The sequence below is a fragment of the Patella vulgata genome, chromosome 4 (genome assembly GCF_932274485.2).
Source record: "Patella vulgata chromosome 4, xgPatVulg1.2, whole genome shotgun sequence".
Taxonomy (NCBI): Eukaryota; Metazoa; Mollusca; class Gastropoda; family Patellidae; genus Patella; species Patella vulgata.
In genome coordinates, this window is record NC_065882.2 from 23,637,588 (window position 1) to 23,658,494 (window position 20,907).

The 20,907-nt window shown below is 33.0% G+C and overlaps 1 protein-coding gene across 8 annotated transcripts in view; it reads left to right on the plus strand.

The window, feature by feature from the left end:
* LOC126819765 (protein unc-13 homolog B) overlaps positions 1 to 20,907 on the plus strand; it is a 124,796-nt gene that overhangs the window by 10,759 nt on the left and 93,130 nt on the right. For all 8 annotated transcript variants that reach the window (XM_056100330.1, XM_056100331.1, XM_056100332.1 and 5 more), the window contains exon 3: positions 14,176 to 14,275. In XM_056100330.1, the coding sequence (XP_055956305.1) occupies positions 14,176 to 14,275 (100 nt within the window). The remainder of the gene's footprint in view (positions 1 to 14,175; positions 14,276 to 20,907) is intronic.

The window sequence follows — 20,907 nt, forward strand, 5'->3', positions numbered from 1 at the left end:
TTACAATAAAAAAAATATGATATTAAAAAAAAGAAAGTAATGTATAAAATTATAGATACAATTATCACAGAGATGATTAATTAAAAGCCCTATTAAACAAGTGGGTTTTAAGAGAAATCTTAAATGAGAAGTACATGACCGAATGGAATAAGGAAGTTTATTCCATAGTTTTGGGGCAGCAACGTCAAAAGCCTTCTTGCCGAAACTGACAAGATTAGCATTTTGCTCAATAAGTAGAAAATTGTCACCAGAAGACCGTAATTGTCGACGAGGTTCATAAAAACATAAAAAAGATTACTAAGATAAATAGGTGCAATGTTATTTATGCATTTAAAAACTAATAATAAAATTTTATATTCAATTCTAAAAATTATAGGAAGTCAGTGCAGTTTATATATCGAATAGGTGTGATATGATCCCTGTATACTGTTCTAGAAATATGGCGAGCAGCTGAGTTTTGTAATTTTTGCAGTTTTTATACGCCCACTTTGAAATGTGGTCATATATTGTCGTCGCCCCTGTCCGTCTGGCGTCCATAATTGCTTGTAAAATTAATATCCGATTGACTTCAAATTTATACAAAGAATCCTATTGATTTTCAGCGATTTCCGATAATTACTGCCAGAGTTATGGCCCTTGATTCGATTGACTTTCAATTTATACACATTGTTTAAGGTCTTGAGCCAAACAAGTATATTGATTTTCAATGAATTTTGATAACTTTAACTTTAACAGCTAAATCCATGATATTAAATGTTTCGTATACTAAACGTTAGCATGGGGCAGAACTTTATAAAAACCAAACAAATTCTAATGATTTTCTGATAATTACTTAATGAGTTGTTACTCTTACTCAGATTTTAGTGTATTATAAATTCTTCATTACCGAAAGAAAGTAAAAATATGCGACAACTCTTGTTGACTGCCCGGACGATTTAGCTGCTGTGGCGTATGTTTCGTTGCCTGGCGACCTATCTTTAAAGATGTTTGATGGGTACACCGTACAGTACAGAATTAAAAGAATCAAAATATAAGCTATTTTAACAATAATCATCACCTTAATTAAATCTCTTAATCGATGGAACAGTTCATTGCTGATAAGTTGGGCGTCAAGATTTTGAGGGTAATAAAATTTGTAGTCAAAATGGGGTATAGTCGAAATGGGAGTGAACCATTCGTTCTGGGGATAATAAAAAAATACCCTTCATAAATCAATGTTCTTTCTACATAATATACACCTTGTTTTTACTTATATCCACTCTCTACCAGTACATGAATTTCTACATGTATATAATATGATTAATGGTATTCATTGTTAGAAATGGGTTTAAATATGGAAATCTAATGCAAAAATTTGATGAGCCCAATTGTCTTAGTTGCAAGTTTATGATAAAAATACTGAATACATGTATTGCAGAAATGATTGCTAAATTTGTGTATCAGAGAAACAATAAGATAAGAGTTAACACCTCTTTATTTTCGGTAAAAATGTCTGACAACAAATTTTGAAATAGCAGTATTGGTTATTATTAAGTAGAGGGGGACTGCACCATACAGAAAGAATTACACAAGACAAACCTCGACACAATATACAGACACAACAAACAAACGGACATATCAGATCAAGTGAAACGATCGGGCAGCTAGCCGTAAGTGTCCACTGTGCTGGACAGTCCCGGGCCTTTAGTGATACAGACTTAAATTAAAATGAAAAACTAACTAATAAGGGAATCAATTTGAAAAAAAGGGCAATATTTCCCAAACGCTCAGCTCATTTATGGAATTCAATTGTTCTTATTGTATGAGTGACTTGATAATAGTGACAAACACTACCCACTGTATAACTAAGAACAATTTACATGTACATGTAGACAATGTCTGGATATCACTTTTGTGAAAGCAGATGTTACAGAACAGGACCCTGTTTCACAAAAACTTAAATCTCCTTAAAATCGTCATAAACTAAAATTTCATCTTAACTTAAGATAGATGAGTTTCACAAAACAATTTTAGGCATTTTAGTTAAAATCCACAAAAATAATATTTTAAGTTAAAATTTTATCTTAAGATAGTGGCGTTCCACAAACCTATTTTAGTGACATTTTAACTAAAATCAATTTTAACGTAGGATAGCCGTCACTCTCTCCTAACTGAAAATCACGACATTAACAAACATTGATTAGGGCTACGTTGTTAGATCTTTTGCGACAAATAGATACATGTATATTTGGAATAATGATAATATTGCCAATGGCCCGGGTCACATAATTTTAACATGACATCATTCACAAAAAACAATTCACATTCATTTTCTTTTCATAGCATGGGAAATACAGCTACGGTCCACCCATTTATTTTATTATAAGGCAATTTAAACATGCATTATGCAAGAGCAAAATCTGCTTATTACAAGTCTTTCTTTAGGCCTGAAATGTTATCTAAATTATCAATTAGACATTAATTAACTTATCCAGACCATAATAAACTCTCGATGTCAAGGCTAGCATTCGATGTTGGCTGGATTAGATTCCTATATGCCGCTATTGGCCGTTGATAATTAAATCAGAAAAAGTGGATAATCGAGACTATGCTGTTTATATTAATGATTTTAGTAATGATGACCGAGACTATGCCAAAATTTCACCCACTTTTCTCTCGGCTCATAGTGGATCAATTTGACTGAAATTTTCAGCAAATTACCTTTACACTATCTAGTTTTTAACTATTATAGCGAGAACTGCCATCTCGTTATCTTATCTCCCATAATGTATCTTTAAGCATTTAGATGACGCCCCAAATTAGAATCTCAAGAAAGAAAAAATACTCAAAACCCCAGTAAACAAAGCCCTTTGTTACTGTTTTATATATTACCATATGATTCAAGTATAAATTATACTATTTTCAAATAATTAGGAGACAAAAAAAAAAAAACAACAAAAAGAAAAAAAAAAGAAAAAAAAACGCTAAAGAAAATCACTTCATATCTTATGTCATGGAAGGAAGAGCACTCTTATCTATATAGAAAATATCTTCGTGTAGGCCTACAATGGTTTAAAATGGCCAATTTCTTGGTATTAGAAGGTTGAATGGCCTATAATACTAAACATGCCATAAGCATAGTATTTACTCATATGTTTTGGGGGTTATGATGATTTGTAAAAAGATAAATCAATAATCTCAAATGTGTTTACTGAAAAATGTTATAGGCCTATTTGAAATTAAATTTTAATATCATAAATTTATTATTATCATAGCAAAAATTCATTTTAATTGAGTAAGATAGATAGGCACTTTGGCATTTTCAAAGTATCATTGAAAGGGTCTATGGGGATGACATTTCAAATCTATTTATCTAGGCATCGGCATCCGATTTAAAAAAAAAACGTGTAAATATATCACCGTTACACCCTAATGATGGTTGAGTTTGAATTTCGTGAAAATAAGACCAAAACTGTCGGACAAAATGGCTGTTTTATATATTACCATATGATACAAGTATAAATTATACCATTTTCAAATAATTAGGAGACAAAATAAAAACAACAAAAAGAAAAAAGAAAGAAAAAAAAAAAATGCCAAAAGAAAATCACTTCATATCTAATGTCATGGAAGGAAGAACACTCTTACCTATAAAGAAAATATCTTTGTGTAGGCCTACAATGGTTTAAAATGGCCAATTTCTTGGTTTTAGTTTGTGGATTCTCTAGAAGTCACAATTTTTTTTATCCGTTTTTAAAAAAACGTTTAAATATATCACTAGTCTACCATATGTAATAAAGGTTGAATTTGAATTTCGGGAAAATCGAAACGAAACTGCATGAGAAAATGGCTGCTTTTTTTACTCAGATTTTGTAAGTAATACGAAGGTTGTGGACCCTTTAGAGGTTATAATTTTTATCTGATTTTGATGAAACTTAAAATATATCTTTATATCCCAAAGATCTCAGTCCCTTTCGATATTTGCGTATTTCAGACCATAACTATCTGGATTGCTCTCAAGTGCCTGTCGCTCACCTGAATGTCGATCGAGTGGAGCTTTTTCTCCCTCCCCGTAAAACTGAAAATCGCTCTCCTTTACAAGGTCATTGGGGGTTTATTATCATTTATGAAACCAGGAATGACCTCATTACATGCAGTTATTGATCTTCAGAACTTTTTCCCATACACACAACTAATCACTCTCCTTAATATCAGACCACTCTCCTTAATTTCTAAATCACTCTTCTTATCGAAACTGGGAGAGCTTTTTAGGGGAGCGATTTTTTTCAATTTGTTGATTAAGGGGAGCTTTTTTCGGCTCTCCACTAAAATACAAACAACAACGCCTGATTATGACCGCTGTACAAAAAAATCGCTTTTGTTCTTAGCTTTGTATCTATCCATCTCTTGAAAAATGTGGGTGTATCTTGCCTGAAATTAGGTCATAAAGCACAAATGGATTTTAAGAAACACAAGATGAAAACTAGGTTGAAAACTTGATTCATTTAGATTAAAAAATACATGAAATGAATGATACATTATGTCTTTTGAATTGAATGAAAACAGGAAATTAGCTTTTCTGCCAACTAAAGATAGTAAAATATATAATGAAACAGTCTCAGTCAAATTAGTTGAATTCAATATACTGTTGTTAGGTATTTCTGTATGTGGGAGATTTAAGATTGGCTTTTCTATATCCAAGTTAAGTTAAAGTAAGAGTAGATTTTTCATTCTGTTACAAATGCCAATAGAATTTCTTATTGATTGAACCACCTAGTTCTATTTCAGTATACACATAAGTTACACTAGCCGATACAGTCAGTACTGTTGTTTATTGATTTACAATTGAATTATCAGTAACTGTTGAGGTTACACATCCTTAAGTTTTTACCTGGATTACACCCATATGATACACTGCTAAACAATTATTACAGTGCATGATATTAACCTAACCATCTTGTCTTTTGGTAAGAAAAAAATCATGTTTTGTGTATGTAATAGTAAGTGCAGGAGGACCACACCACTCGCAAAACAAAGTGGACAAAACAAACTACATATATGCAAGAAATAAACAACAAATATCAAATCAAGGGAATGGATCCAGGGGCCAGCATAAGAAGTTATGCAAATGTCTCACACACACACAAAAAAATGATCAAGTTATAATAATACAGGAGCTGAACACCAGCCTTTCAGAAAAATATTTTCTCAAAATTTGCGTACATGTATGCAAACTGCCATAGCCATCTTTTCTAATCAGTGTTAGACATGCATTATATCTGTCCCGTTTACACATTACTTTGAATTTTTTAAATCTACTTAAAGTGGTATTATAAAAGATTAGATAAAGAGCTGACAGTTTTCGCTATAATAGTTAAAAAATAGATAATATAAAGGGAATATGCTGAAAATTTCAGTCAAATTACTTCAATCTAGTTGAGAAATCCTCATTTCAGTAACACTGTAACCTCAATTGTCATTGTTACGATAATGAGTCTCGATTATCCATTTTAACGGTTAATCATCAACCTCTGTTGAAGCGTAGATTGGATTCAAATCTGTTGAAAATCGGACCCATCAGATGGCATCAAGAGTTGATTATGGTCTTGTCATGTTAATAAATTTCTAATTAATAGTTTATATAACATTTAAGGCCTGAAGAAAGACCTGCATCCTGCAATAGGCAGATTAAGCTCTTGCATAATGTCTGTTTAAAAATTGCCAGCTTATCATATTGTAGACAATTATTGATTGCACATTAATATTTAATAATTTGCTTTAGGAGATCTAATGTAAAAGTTGACAAATCATCAGTCACGAAAAACGGATAATAGTAAATAATTTACACAAATTTCTAAATTTAGTATCACATCAAGCTGTTTATTAAACAATATAAATCACGAAAATTCCCCATAACAACGAAGGACAAGGAGAGATTTGTAGATTTCAGTAAAAAATATTCATATTAAAATTAAGTAGATTATTAAAATTGTCTGAATGTCTCATAGAGCCTGCAGAATCCAAAAAAGGTTGGGCTGTCAACTAATCTGTTGCTGCTCAGTCATTGTCTACACTCTACACCTTCAACCACATTTCTCATGTAATTATTCCATAATTTGTTTTTCTTGAGATTACGTTCTTCAGAATTAAAATTTGCACAAACAGAATTACAAATTAGATACTCAGTCTGCCAACAAAAGAATATACATGTAAATTTGTAAACTTAGTGTAAATGTATCTGTTTGTTAAAGCTAAGTTCTTAGTAGATATAAGATCATATTATATTATTGATTGATAACTTGAGGGAAAAAAACAATGGCTCCAAAACTCAAATGTTTCTAGAAAAAGCAGACAACACTACTTCTCGCCTACTCTTCATTCATGGTTGAATAAAGAAAACAATCACACTGATTAGATGAATGGAAATTTGCTGATCATTCAGAGACTGGAATATTGGTCATGTTTTCTGTAGCTTTTAGGATTACCGGTAATGAATAATTGCCAACCACATGTTGGCCATCTTGAACCATCTATGCAGTAAATTGGAAAGACAACATCAGCATTACTCTTTTGCTGCTTGCTTCACTGCTTTTGATGTTTATGGAGCTATCCTGCTAATGTTTAATGGCTATTTCTTCAGGTCACAACTGATTCCTGGACATTTAATTTGAACTACTTGGTGGTCTTTTTTTCTTTGATAACTGCAGTGTCGATAGAATTTATCCCATACAGTTTAGTATCCATGCAAAATGTCTAATCTTAGATACATGTACATGAAATTAAGAGATATTAGTTGGCATCCAGGGCCTATTTTAACATGCCTTTTTATATGCCCACATTGCCGAAACAGACCATTTTATTGGTTAATCCCTCACTAGGGTGCATCAGAAATGCTTTATTTTAAAAAGTTTTGTAATTTGATTGGGCCCTATTATCAGATGGTACGCCATGAGAAAACACCCTGACCAATTTTCAGTCAAATCGGATAATATTTACCACCACCACAAGCCATCTGAAGATTTTGACAATAACCACTGAGCAATTATAACGGAAATTGACGTTTTGTATTCTTTTCATAGTGGAACACTCATACATTATGTTACTGTTGCCATTACATGTTATACCCACCCATGCAAAATGAAATTTTGAACTATAAAAAACAAAATGAAATAGGATCTGTGTTTTCTAATCAGAATTGATGACTTTGAAAAATCTTGTGGACGCTTTAGAGGCTAAGGTTAATATCCGATTGACTTTATATTTATACAGTGTTTAAGGTTATGAGACAAAGAAGATTATCAATTTTCAATGATTTCTGATGGTTATTGAAATTGATATTAAATGTTTTGTATGCTAAATGTTAGAAAAAGGGCACAACTAGAAGCCAAATGGGTTGTTACTCGTAATGAGATTTGAGTGTGTTAAAAAATGTTTTCATTTCTGACAAAAGAAAAAAAATATGCATATGCGACAATTCTAAAGCAAACTCATTTAGGTAATTGAATTTATTAATGAAATGTTTCTATATAAATCTTCTTTATATCATTGATTGGCCTGTTCTGCTGACCATAGTGCATGTTTAACCACTATTTACTTTCATTATCACACCAGACATTGTAAAGGTCATCCATGATGTCTACCGCCACATTCGCATTAAATGAATAGTAATAAACGTATCCCAAATGATCTTCTTATACTTATACAGTTTTGACGTCCAGGTCATGAGACTTCGTGAGCCTCTTCTGATCTCCCCCAGTCCAGGTACTTCAGTGGTCCTCAGTGTTTATAGTCTTGACCCGTTATGAATCAATTGGCAAATTTAAGGGAAGCATACAGCAAAATTGTCTTGAATATAGCAAATAATTGTATGATACTTGTATGTGGTTTAACATCAAAGTTTATTAACTGCATAGCCAACAAGGGCCCTAGTGTATATTGGGTTTGTAATGAACCCTCATTAAATAAATGAATGCATATTTTTTTGGCAGCTTGCTTAGAATTTAATGGCAAATTGTTAGTTGTCAATGTTTGCAAAAAATGCAGATGATACATGTACTTATGGTGGGTTTCTACTTTAAACATCATACTTGTTATTTTTTCTGTAGTGAGTTGTCAATGACATTTAACAGTCTAGAATAAACGATGAGAACAAGTTAGATTTCTGTGTGAGATCTATAAGAAACCTGAAGTTAGAACATTAAATCTCTTTGCTTCATTTGCATTTTTCAGAAAATATCACATTTCCCACAGCTTATATACAGTGTATAGTTCATGCTGAAAGGTATTCAAATCAATTATTGAACATTTAATTAAGAAAACAAAATCAACACATCAAAACATCAAAGATATATAATCTTCCAGCTTGGATTCAATCTGATTAAAAAGAGGACCATCAAAAGATTGTTGCCAAGATTATTGGTGGCAGAGGCTTTTGACCATATCCAGCTTAGAAGGGATATGAAATGGGGTTAACGTCCTACTGTTCTGCTATGACTGGACTAATGAAGACGGGCATAGGCCATACACTGTGCTATGAGAGAAATTTTGCTCAGACAGCAGCACTATGGCCTACTCCATCTGCCAACTGTCACAGGACCTTGGGTTTTTTGTCCCACTATACTTTGTCCCTTGTCAGACCCTCTGTCCTGCATCACTGACAAAGGGGAACCATGCCGGAAAATCCTGATGAACTTTCTCGACTAATGCACGGATTGAAAGTTTAAAAGGGTCCCAAATGTAACAAATTTTCAATTCATCATATCTTTGTCAATACTGAAAAGAATTAAATCATGACTGAAATACCTCTTTCACAATATTGTAGCTTGTAAGCAATTCCATAAAAATGCTTGTGGGGAAATTATTAAGGTTGAATTTGAAAATTTGATATAAGTGATGGAGTTACTTTTTGTGAAATTAATAAAATAGTTTGTATAGGACAACTGAAAACAGCATGCCACCAAATGTGTCGGATTATAAGACTGGAAATACAAGTTTTAATTTTCCTGTATAAAAATTCTGTTCTATTTTTACACATCATTTTGTACATGTAGGTCTTCTTTAATATAAAAGGGAATTATATTGAACATGATTAACATGGTCAAACTCTACTTCAGTTACAATCAAAGTTCATGTATTAAAGCTTTAATTACCATAAATGAAAGGCCATCAAAGAAAATATTAATAAAGATATATTATCCTTTCGATTAAAAATCAGTATTATAGATTAATGTCAGTTTATCTTGATGATCTGATATCTGTAACTTGCTCCCACAATGTTAGATAAGAACATTTTATGCCCTTCTGTCATCATCTTTATACAAGATTGACTTCTATTAAATTGCTTACCGGAACTGTCCTATAATATACTGTTAAAAGTGGGTTTAAGTATGCAAATCAAATGCTAAGATGTGAAGAAAAATCTTATTTAGACACGAACACCAGATTTGCTTAGCAATGTTAAGTTTCGCCTACATTTCAGTTTGAGATCCAATGATTACCGTGCAATAAAACACAGTATAAAAAAACATTTTTTTATCCCTTTCAATCAATAGAAACATTTAACACAGACCAATAACAGAAAGCTTGATGGAATGACTCTTGACCAAGTCAAAATTATTGTGTTCGATTAATTATTGTATCACAACTTATCTGGATATGAAATGCATCATTTTGAAATATATTTGGGACAACTCTTTTGTACATATACACATAGCTTGCATTGTGCTTTTTATACGCCCACATTGAAATGTGGTCGTATATTTTCGTCAGTCCGGCCGGCGTCCACAATTGCTTGTGGATGCTCTGGAGACCGAAGTTAATATCCGATTGACTTTAAATTTATACACAGTGTTTGAGGTTATGAGACCAAGAAACATATTGATTCTCAACGATTTCAGATAATTACTGCCAATTGATCACTTTTAAAAATCTTGTGATGCTCTAGAGGCTAAAGTTATCACCCGATTGACTTCAGATTTATACAGAGCTTAAGATCTTGAGACGAACAAATATATTGATTTTCAATGAATTTTTATGACTTGAACAGCTAAATCCATGATATTAAAAGTTTTGTATACTAAACGTTAGCATGGGGCAGAACTTCATAAAAACCAAACACATTCTAATAGTTTTCTGATAATTACTTCATAAGTTGATACTCTTGATCAGATTTTAATGTATTATAAATGTTTCATTACCGAAAAAAGTAAAAATATGCGACAACCCTTGTTGACTGCCCGGATGATTTAGCTGCTGTGGGCGTATGTTTCGTTACCTGGCAACCTATCTTTAATGTTTGTTCAAGTCAAGTTGGGAATGAAGAAATTTGTTGAATGTATTTTTCTTGATTTGCATTGCAACATTTTGCAGATCTGTTATATGAACAGACACTAATTACGTAAACAACATAGACATCTTGCACAATATCAAATCTGGAACATCATTACACTACATTATTTGAAAGTTAATCTTTTTGCCCAGCAACAGAATATTAACACTTGTTAACAGAAGGAGATGTGTTCATATTTTCTTCACCAGAAACTCCACTTTTTCACTATAATGAGCAAACTTGGGATGTAATTTACGCCTAACGCCATCTTGCCTCAGTGTGCTAATTATGTGATTGAAGATATTAGAGGGCTAGAAAGATTGATATTGGTGATAATGTGATCTGCTTTGCTCTCTCTTTCACTATTTCTACAGCCGTGGTAAATATTCAGCGCTAATGAGACCTATGTCTGCAGGCAGTACAGAGTTGTAATTTAGTTGACAGAATTATTGTGGAAAATGTAAAAAAACAGAAACAGTGATTTATGCTACAAAATGAATGATCACTTGGCACATATTGGTTTTGTACACATTTGTTATATATGCATGGACAATCCAATCCTAGTTACAAATCTCTTTCGCAGTATTGATGTTTGTGTTATATTTCTAATGATAATACATGTATTTTAGAATGCTCTCTTCTGTAAACTGTAATAAATATTATTTTCTGCTTGACTTGATAAATACTGATATTTCATAAATTTAACGCCAGTTTTCCAATTTTGCTTTTCAAGAAAATAATTGACTAACGTTTTTTCTTAAACTTCAAGTCGGAGATTTGAGCAAATCAATAAAGATTCTTATTTAAGGTAGCGTGCTAATATCTGAAGGAAATGTTAATTGGAAATTTATATGATATACAATGTATTATTAAACAAACTTAACCTGATCAGAACACCTGCCTGTTCTCAGTGTATTCAATATCTAGAATGATTATGTATTGTAGGGACATATTGTCCTGTAGATAGACATTGATATAAATCTACATTGATTTTATCGAGTGAACCTTACCTGTGACATATTGTCAATGTTTGGAATGTTGTTTGTTCCACTTATATCGAATTCCAATTAATGGTTCTTTTATGTGCATGCCAATGTGTAAATGGGACCTTGTTTTTTCGTCCCATCTAAACGACTAAACGCTGTGCCTTGCCAAGCCCTCTGTTTTGCACCACAGAGAGCCACAGTGGCTCGCTAACCTGGAGGTCCCATGTTTGATCCCTGTGTTGGCCTAGGAAGTTCATCAGGATTTTCTGACTTGGTTCCCCCTTGTCAGTGGTGCAAAACAGAGGGCTTGGCAAGGCACAGCATTTAGTCGTTTAGATGGGACGAAAAAACAAGGCCCTGTTTACACATTGGCATGCACATAAAAGAACCATTAATTGGAATTTGATATAAGAGTTGCCCATAGGGCCTCTGTCCTCACACAGTTTACCTCATAGCATACATGCATACATGTATTCGTTAGCCCAATCAGAGCCGAACAGGTAGATCAAGAAATAAAATAAAATGGAATCTACTGTTTATTTTTTTACCTGGTCATTGGCATTGATACCAACTGACCAGCTATCCCTTTAATTATGAGATACATGTAGTTTCATTCCTATTGAAACTTAGACGGATTAGACTCATGCTTCAAAGTTCTATTTACATGTATACTATTCTCCATATTCTGAAACCGTGTTGGGTTAATGGTTCACAGGGATACCGGTGTCGGCCCTATACCAGGGTTGAAGTAAATTACCAGGGGTGATAGTTGGTTTTACAAGAGTTGCTTGTGATGTTTGTAAGTAAAAGGGTTGATTAATATGCTAGGGTGTGCTGGTGCATGAAGCAGTGTGCTTTTGGTTTGTTCATGTTTGTTTAATTTCCGAAGTGTATATTAGAATTTATTAATGATAAGTCCACTAATAGCAACTGCCATTGGAATACCACCATTATAACAACAAATGTGAATAATTATTAACTCACTGCTCACTGTATTAATAAAATCTACAGTCTTTGCATTATAACCAGATTTATTAACGGAAATCAACATTTATGAGCAGTCAATTTACATTAAACATATGTTGCAACATGTACATTTAACTGTCACCAGAAGGAAATTAACGAGATTCTGGAATCAATTTAATTTTTAAATATGCGTTATATCAGAAAATCTCATTGTTAATGTACATAAAGTATGATTTTATGTGCACATAACGGTATAGATTGTTATCTACTTATCATGTTGGGTGTGTCCACAGTAACAGCTGGCAACATAAATAGTATATCACATAATGTACTGACATTTAAATTGTATACACATAATAAATAATTAGCATGCCAGCTTATCTATACACACAATCATATACATCAAGGCTTTTATTTTAAATAATCAGATGATTAATTATATGATTATCTGTTTAAAAACAAGGGACATTTTTATTGAGAGAATAAAAATGAAATCTTCAGTTAAATATATTGTGGGTTGTTTTATTGCTAGATGTGATAGTACATTGTGAAAAGAAAACAAAAACACCTAATTTGGGTGAGGATTTTCAGGGAGAGCAGGGATGTTTGGAATTGGGGTCATAAAACAAACAATCAAGACCTGAAATGATTTAATATGAAATCAGCCATTAACTGTTCTCTAAGTCTAAACAGGAAATAGTTATCGTCTAGTTTAAAGTCATTTTGAAGCAATTAGTGAAATTATACAAAATAAGACATATCCTTATAATAATGAAACCTGGGCTCTAGTTTCAGTCATATTAGCCAACCTTGACTGAATGGCAGTGAAATTGACCGATGAACTTAGAATTTCAAAGAATTAAACCTTAAAGCATAATAAACACTGTTACATTTATAGTTTTTATGTTTAAGAACAAGAACTGAGATATTGCTAAAAAGAAATAAAAATACATGTATGTCAAAAAATGACAGACTGGCACAAGTCTGAAATGAAAAAGCTGAACAGAACTGAATGAAACAAGTTAACAATTTCGTTTTCTTTGAAAACATGCACATACTGGTACAACTACATGTATTTTTGGATCAACATATGTGTTGCAGATAAAATAAATCCATATTACTCATACTGTACATGTAAATGTAAAAACAAATATTTACAATCGTTTAGATTAATACTGAAACATCATGTTATGTTTACTGAATGGTTATGATGTACACACAGTTTCCAAAGTCATATCGTAAGATATAAATATTTGGATTGCAGGATCAATAGTGATTTTAACCTAAACTCCAAAATCAAATTCTATAATTTGTTTAATCCTGGTAAATTTCATTTAGATACTGTAGTACTGCATGCACCAAATGTTATTTAATAAGATACTGAAGTAGGTCACCCAATGTACAGTAAATTATTATGAAAATTTATTTATTTGATTTAACAGTTCTAATGACCCACAGTTAAATAATTGGCTTGTTAAGGTGATCAAGAGTAGTTTCTAACAGAGGGTGAAACTTTTGGATTTTTAAAATTCTAGGACATGTATTTACGTGTCTGGAAAAGCTTGTGATCACAATAGAGATGAGATTTCTTGAAGGCATCCATGATCCTTTTAAAATATGGTTAACATCCAAGTTTTCCTTTCGGATAAGCTGCTGTCTATGAATATCTTTTCTTCTAAATGTACCTACTGTTTGTCAAGAATGAGCTGCACAATAACTATGCAGAGAATATCAAAATAATTATCTCTTAACAACAAAATTGTAGATTATTACTTGTGCAACTTTTGTTTATTGACTCACAAGTCCAATTTCTGTACCACATCATCAAAGACACACTGTGCTATTGTTAGTATTACCTATTATTTCTTTCGTGAATACTTGAAATGAATGATAAGTCATTTGTGTTTTTATTTTCAGAACGATTTAATACCTATGTGACCCTTAAACTCCAAAATGTGAAATCGACGACCATCCAGGTGAAAGGAAACCATCCATGTTGGGAACAAGACTTCTTATTGTAAGTTCATATTTTTTTAATCCAAATGTTTACAGTGCCAAACATTATTGTCCTTCAATGATGGTAATTCATCTCTCAATTCTCAAATATAAATGACAAAAGTTTATTAGATTTCCTAAGTAACAATAGTTTATATAATAAGAATAACAAAACTGATCAAAGTATATCAATTAAAAGTTCTCTTCTAGACAACCTGCTTATCAGATTTAGGTACATGATTTTGGTACATGGTCCATCCCCCTTGGGTGGTGCCACACCCACTTTTTGTTTAATATTTTGTCTGTAAATAATCTACACGTTGCATTTATTAACATATTTGGATCCAATTCGGTATGATCCATCATAGGGTTGTACCTATTTATATTGGTCCATGTCCAACACCCAGGGGCAGAGCCACGCCCAATTTCTGCATTTTTTGTCTACGGGCTAGAATTCTGAATCTGAATGATCATCTTGGAACTTGGCATATTTATTCCTTATACCGTAAGAATAGCAACTATTTATTTTGATGCATGTCCCGACCCCCAGGGGTATTGTCACACCCACCTTATTTTAAAAAGTACCATATTAATCAATAGACAATTTATTGATGTGTGGGGCTACACATACTTGCAGTTGATCTGAAATGTTTATTTCATACCTTTGGTAAAAGCACTGTTCTTAATTGGCTGTTTTTTGTCGGCTTTAGCCGATTGATGTTTAATCTAGCCAATTGGTAAAACAATGAACTGACCACTATGGTATCATAAATCAATCTACTTTTGGTTAAATTGCAACAGGTTAATTAATACTTGTTAATTAAGAAGTCAAACAACTTGCTTGTCGACTACAACAACAGTCATACATTAGTGAGAATCGGCCATGTGGTTCATAATCCGAGTTCAATTAGCACATGTAACGGTAATTTTGATAATCTGGTAAAAAAAATAAAAAACTAGCTTTCTGATTATTCATTATAGGTCCAACCTGCCATTGTGATAAGCCACGTGGCGAATGAAGACGGTCTTGGCATAGTTTGCGAATCGCACGTCTTCTACGCGCCGTATGATTTCCATGTACCAGTAGATATTAAAATAATAACTGTATCATACATTGATGGATTCACTGACCAGGTGTTAAGTAAATTTAAATCTTCCTTGAATATAATCCCATGATAAAACACCGAATACACCAAAAAAAAAAGTCATTAATAATATATTTTCCCAACAGAATCTCCAATGACACGTGACATCTGGTTGAAATTAGGTCAAAAAACCAGTTTTAATATATTGTTTACCGTGATAATTTTATATTATATACACATACTGACTGAGGCTTAATTTAAAAAATATTGTCATTATTACAGATTTTTATTTTAAAGCAGTTTCAGTTATGTTTCTCGCATAATAATTGTGCTGGCCATTTGTCTATTGTCGACGAATGAATAAAAACTTTTGCAAGTTATGTGATAGACAAAAAACTACAAATTGTGTTATGAAGAAACGCCATGGTGCCGTATCAGCTTAATTTGGCTACAGCCTTTTCTGATACTGGCAGTAGTAGAAAAATCCTAATATTTTAGATTGACTTATGAAACATTTGCGTTTTATCGAGTAAACATAGACAGTAATTTATTCAGGATTATTAATTACTGATATGAACTTAAGCCAGTACGTGAATTAAATATGGAAAATTTTCAAAAGGTGTACCTTTGTCGTTATTTTTGTGGTAATCACATACATTAGAATACAACTTTCTCCATAACAAATTACCAAGAATTATTTTTGTTGAAGTCTCGTTATATTAAAGGTAATGGAAGCTTATAATTACCCTATTTTCTCATTTGAGAACCTCATTTGACCCAATTCTGGTTGGTTTGTTTCAAAATGGATTAAGAACTCTGGGTAAAAGCCTTGTTGATCAGTTAAGCTCTGTTGAATTTGTCGGTCAATGTACTTATCATTAATATATATATATATATATATAACAGTAATATAAACATTTACTAGTCATTAGTACGAATAGGGATTTCACCTACTTACATGTACATGTAACTGGATGAAAAGGTTGTATGTGTTCTGTTTGATACCCAAGTATCTTGAATATGTACTCAATGAATTTTAATATTGCACTACTATTATTTACAATCAATGAAATAAATGTAAATCACGATCACCATCTTATTATATAAATATACAATCTGCCCATAGGGCATTTTGTTGAGTAATGTTGACAATAAGATGTAGATAAAAGAGGAATTTATAATATGGCCACGATTTACGTCCTTTGAGAAATCTTGGATTAATTGAACATGTTATTGATAATGCACCTTTGTAATTTCATAATTGGTTTTCACTGTCATATATAGCAGCACACTATATTTCATGCAAGTTTTGGTTCATGAAATGGAAATAATTAATCCAAGAATTATTTGGAGACTTGAATTTCAATGCAGTATTTGACTTTTATGGAAGAACTGTAATGTATATTTCAGTTAAATTTAATAAAGTAATTTATAAGTAAAGGCTCTTTAAGATTTCCTGTTATATGTTAATTCAAATATGATATCTTATAAAAACCTAGTTCTTTTCGGAACTGTCGCTGGACAGACAAAGTCCTTTGAGTGTTCCTGTCCATCCTTATTAAAGGACAATATTGGTGTTGGCCATTATTACACATGTGAAAGAACTAGTTAAACACATTCCAAATATAATTTTAGAGATCTATGCTAAGGAAGAAGTGTAACAAACGAAAAAGATGACAAACACGAGTTATCCTTCTATATAACTGACTGAAGTACTGTAACAAGCGATAACAGACACACGATCGAATTTCATTTCATTCGGTTGAAGACGAAAAGTTGTTATATGAGACAGTGAGAGGATATCTGACAATTCCAAAAAAGAAATGACTGTCACTAAATAAATGCCGGCCAATTTTTTTTATACGCCCTCATTGAAATGTGGTCATATTATTGTTGTCCGTCCGTCTGCAATCTTGCGGATGCTTTAGTGGCTAAAGTTAACATCCGATTGACTATATGTACACAGTGTTTATGGTCATGAGATGAAGAAGCCTATCAATTTTCAATTTCCGATCATCATGGCAATTGATATTAAATGTTTTGTTTGCTAAAAATTAGACTATGTCAGAATTAGAAGACAAATGTGATATTTTCTTATTGCAGCTTAAAGGACTTTAAGCCGCTGTGGGCTTATGTTTCGCTACCTGGCAATCTATCTTTTTGAATTGTCAGATATCCTCTCACCGTCTCATATAACAACTTTTCAGCTTCAACGAAATTATCAGTGAAACGAAATTTGATCGGGTGTCTGTTATTGCTCTTTACCATCAGTCATATAGAAGGATAACTTGTGTTTTTCATTTTTGTCGTCACTTCCCGTTTCTTCAAGTGTTTGTTACACATCTACCGTAGCAATGATCTATGTGTTAAAATTATATTTGGAATGTGTTTAACCAGTTCTATCCCATATGTAATAATGGCTGACACCAATATTGTCCTTTAAGCTGCAATAAGAAAATATCACTCTACTCACCTCGGTTCTAAGGTTATTTTGGAGCCCATTCACAATTGTAATGAGGACCAAAAAAGCCTTAGAACAGAGATGGAGGAAGAGCGGTATTAGCAGTCTTTTCATATTGCAGTTTAATAAGAATGGATAGGAACTGTCAGAAAAATAATAAAAACTAGGTCTCAGGATTGCAAAACATATCTTTCTCTTAAATTAATTATTACACATATTTCCATTCCAAATGTTTTGATGTTTTAGTAATGGGAGAGTTCAAATTTAAGTACACTGTTAGTGAGTAAAGTGTTGTGATCTTAGTCTTTGGCCCCTGAACTCTTTTAATGCCAATGTCTATTTTAATAAATAGGTTTTATATCTCATTTAAATAAAATGAAACCAAGAATAGAATATTAATGCTTGTTAGACAACTACTCATCAGCTTTGGACAAAAAGATTCTATACCGTAGACTGATTGTCTATGATTGATGGTGCCTCATGGGAAATTGATTCAAACTAGGTAACACAATGATCTGTATGCAGGAGAAAATTATACTAGCCACCATATTTTACGCCAATCAATATTTGCAGAACCGGTTTAAGTGTTTGGGTATCAGTTATTTGCCCTTAATGCAATTTAAGGGTACATTTGCTTAGCTTAACTCAATTGCTGTGTAACAAAATTTATCGTTTTCCCAAGAAAAGCAATACGCATATATCAGCTTTTTGTTATCCGCTTTCACAAATGGCCCATCATCTCCTATTCCTTTGACAATAGAATTGATTTGGCTTACGTCTAACCACAAATCCATGAAATGATTTAAAGGGATATGAATCAAATTTTTGAATTTCTGAAACCACAAATGATCATGTTATAATTTTGTGAGCAATATAAAACATTATAACATTTGAGTTACCTGAATGTTGTTGTTACAATTGTATACATATACCTTGATTTCAAAATGTACCTCTGTTGTGAATAAATAATAACAGGTCACCCATTAGAATAATATTTTTTTATGTGTAAAATCATAATGTTGTTTATTAGTCTGTAATTAAATAGGGACGCCTGTCCAACCTCATGGGTTTTCTCTGGGTCCTCCGGTTTCCTCCCACTGCTAAAGACCCCTACGCACAAGCGAATTATTGAAATAAAAAATTAAACCATATGTTAGTCCTGAAATGACCTAGTTTGTGTCGAGTGGACGTTACACCCCATTTCTCACTCTCTCTCTCTAATTAAATATTCTTTAATATCTTATCTCTATAGGATTAAAAAATAAATCGGCACACAAAGGACTTACTGAGTCAATTGTAAGTTGCTAAAATGCAACTAATAAGGGGGATAAATGTGTGCAGATTTGAAATTATTCCATAACTGAAAGAATATGATTTGAAAATTATTATTGACAATCACATTGTAAAAATTAATACACAATTTAGCTTCAAAAAAGAATCTACATCAATGCCTTTCTCTTTAAATAAAAGGGAATTTCTAAAGTGGTTGTCTCCTTGTCATTAAGGCAGGGCAGGGATGAAAAACCGAGGCCCTGTGTATACATTGGTGTGCACATAAAAGATCCCTTGACAGTTGGAATTTGATATAAGAGTAGGCCATAGTAATAATAATAATAATGAATATTTGTAATACGCGGAATAATCCATCCATATACACATGCTCAAAGCGCAACATTTAAGGAGTCTCTCGTCAATAAAAACACACATACACAATCTGTTTCTAATTTGGATAATCGAGTTTAAACAAATGAGCTTTTGGTTGTGACTTAAAGATTGTGAAAGTTTGAGATTCTCTAATTTTTATTGGGAAATGATTCCAAAGGCGAGGTGCAGCAGCACTGAAATTTTTATCACCAAATTGTTTTAGTTTTGTTTTAGGAACAGCAAGTATATTTTGTAATGCAACCTTCGAGTACGTTTGGGTTTATAGTTTATCAAAAGTTCAGACAAATATAAGGGAGCGAGATTATTTTGACATTGATAAACTAATGACAGAACTTTATACTGAATCCGGGGTTCGACAGGCAACCAGTGAAAAGACTTTAGCACTGAAGTTATGCATGAATATTTTGAAGTTCTTGTTATAATCTTGGCAGCAATCTTCTGGATTCTTTGTAATTTATATGTAAGTGTTTGGGTGAGTCCGAAGAGCAGGCTGTTTGCATAATCAATACGGAACAGTACTAGCACCTGAATTAATGTTTTAGCAGCATAGTGATGAGGTGGCGATGCAACCTATATGATAGAAAAATATACGGCACAAGTCATCAACATGTGTTTCCGTAGTAAGTGTTGACTCAAGGAAAACACCAAGGGTTTTCAGGCTGACAGAGAAGTCGATCATTGAATCACCGATTGTTGTATTCTTTTCTGTTATTGGGGAAACACGGTGGCTAAGTGGGTAAGACCCTGGCTCGCTAGCCTGGAGGTCGAGTGTTCAATCCCTGTATTGGCCGAGAAAGTTCATCCAGATTTTCCGGCGTGGTTTTCCCATGTCAGTGATGCAGGACGGAGGGCCTGACAAGAACAGCTGTCAGTCATTCGGATGTGACAAAAACCTGAGGTCCCGTGTACACATTGGCGTGTACACTGACTCTCATCTGTGAACAGGGCAGTTCTCCATTGCCTGTTTCGCCAGTTCTGTTGTTGTTGGGCAAACTGTAGACGTTCACGTGGATGGCGAGGGGTGTGGATCGGTCCACAGTAAGGTCTACGGCACTGGATGTTCTCTCTGGTGAGACATTGGCGCACTGTATCGGTACTGATGGGTCTTCCGTGTGTTCTCATTGTCTGACGTGCTGTCTCAGATGCCTGTGTGAAGGGATTCTGCACAAGCTGTCGCACAACATGGCGGTCTTGTCGCCTTGGTTGGGTTGATATGCAGATTGAATCTTGTCAAAGAGATCATGTGTCGAAAAGAAGGAACACAATCTAATGTTAACTGATTTCTGGACAATTTTCGATAAAAAGGACAAGTTTGAGACTGGACGATAGTTTTTGAGCATGTTAGGATTGAGTGGTTTTTTTTTTGGTTTTTTTTGAAGTAGTGACTTTACGATAGCCTGTTTCAGTAGGTCAGGAAATACTCCAGTAGCCAGACTAGAATTT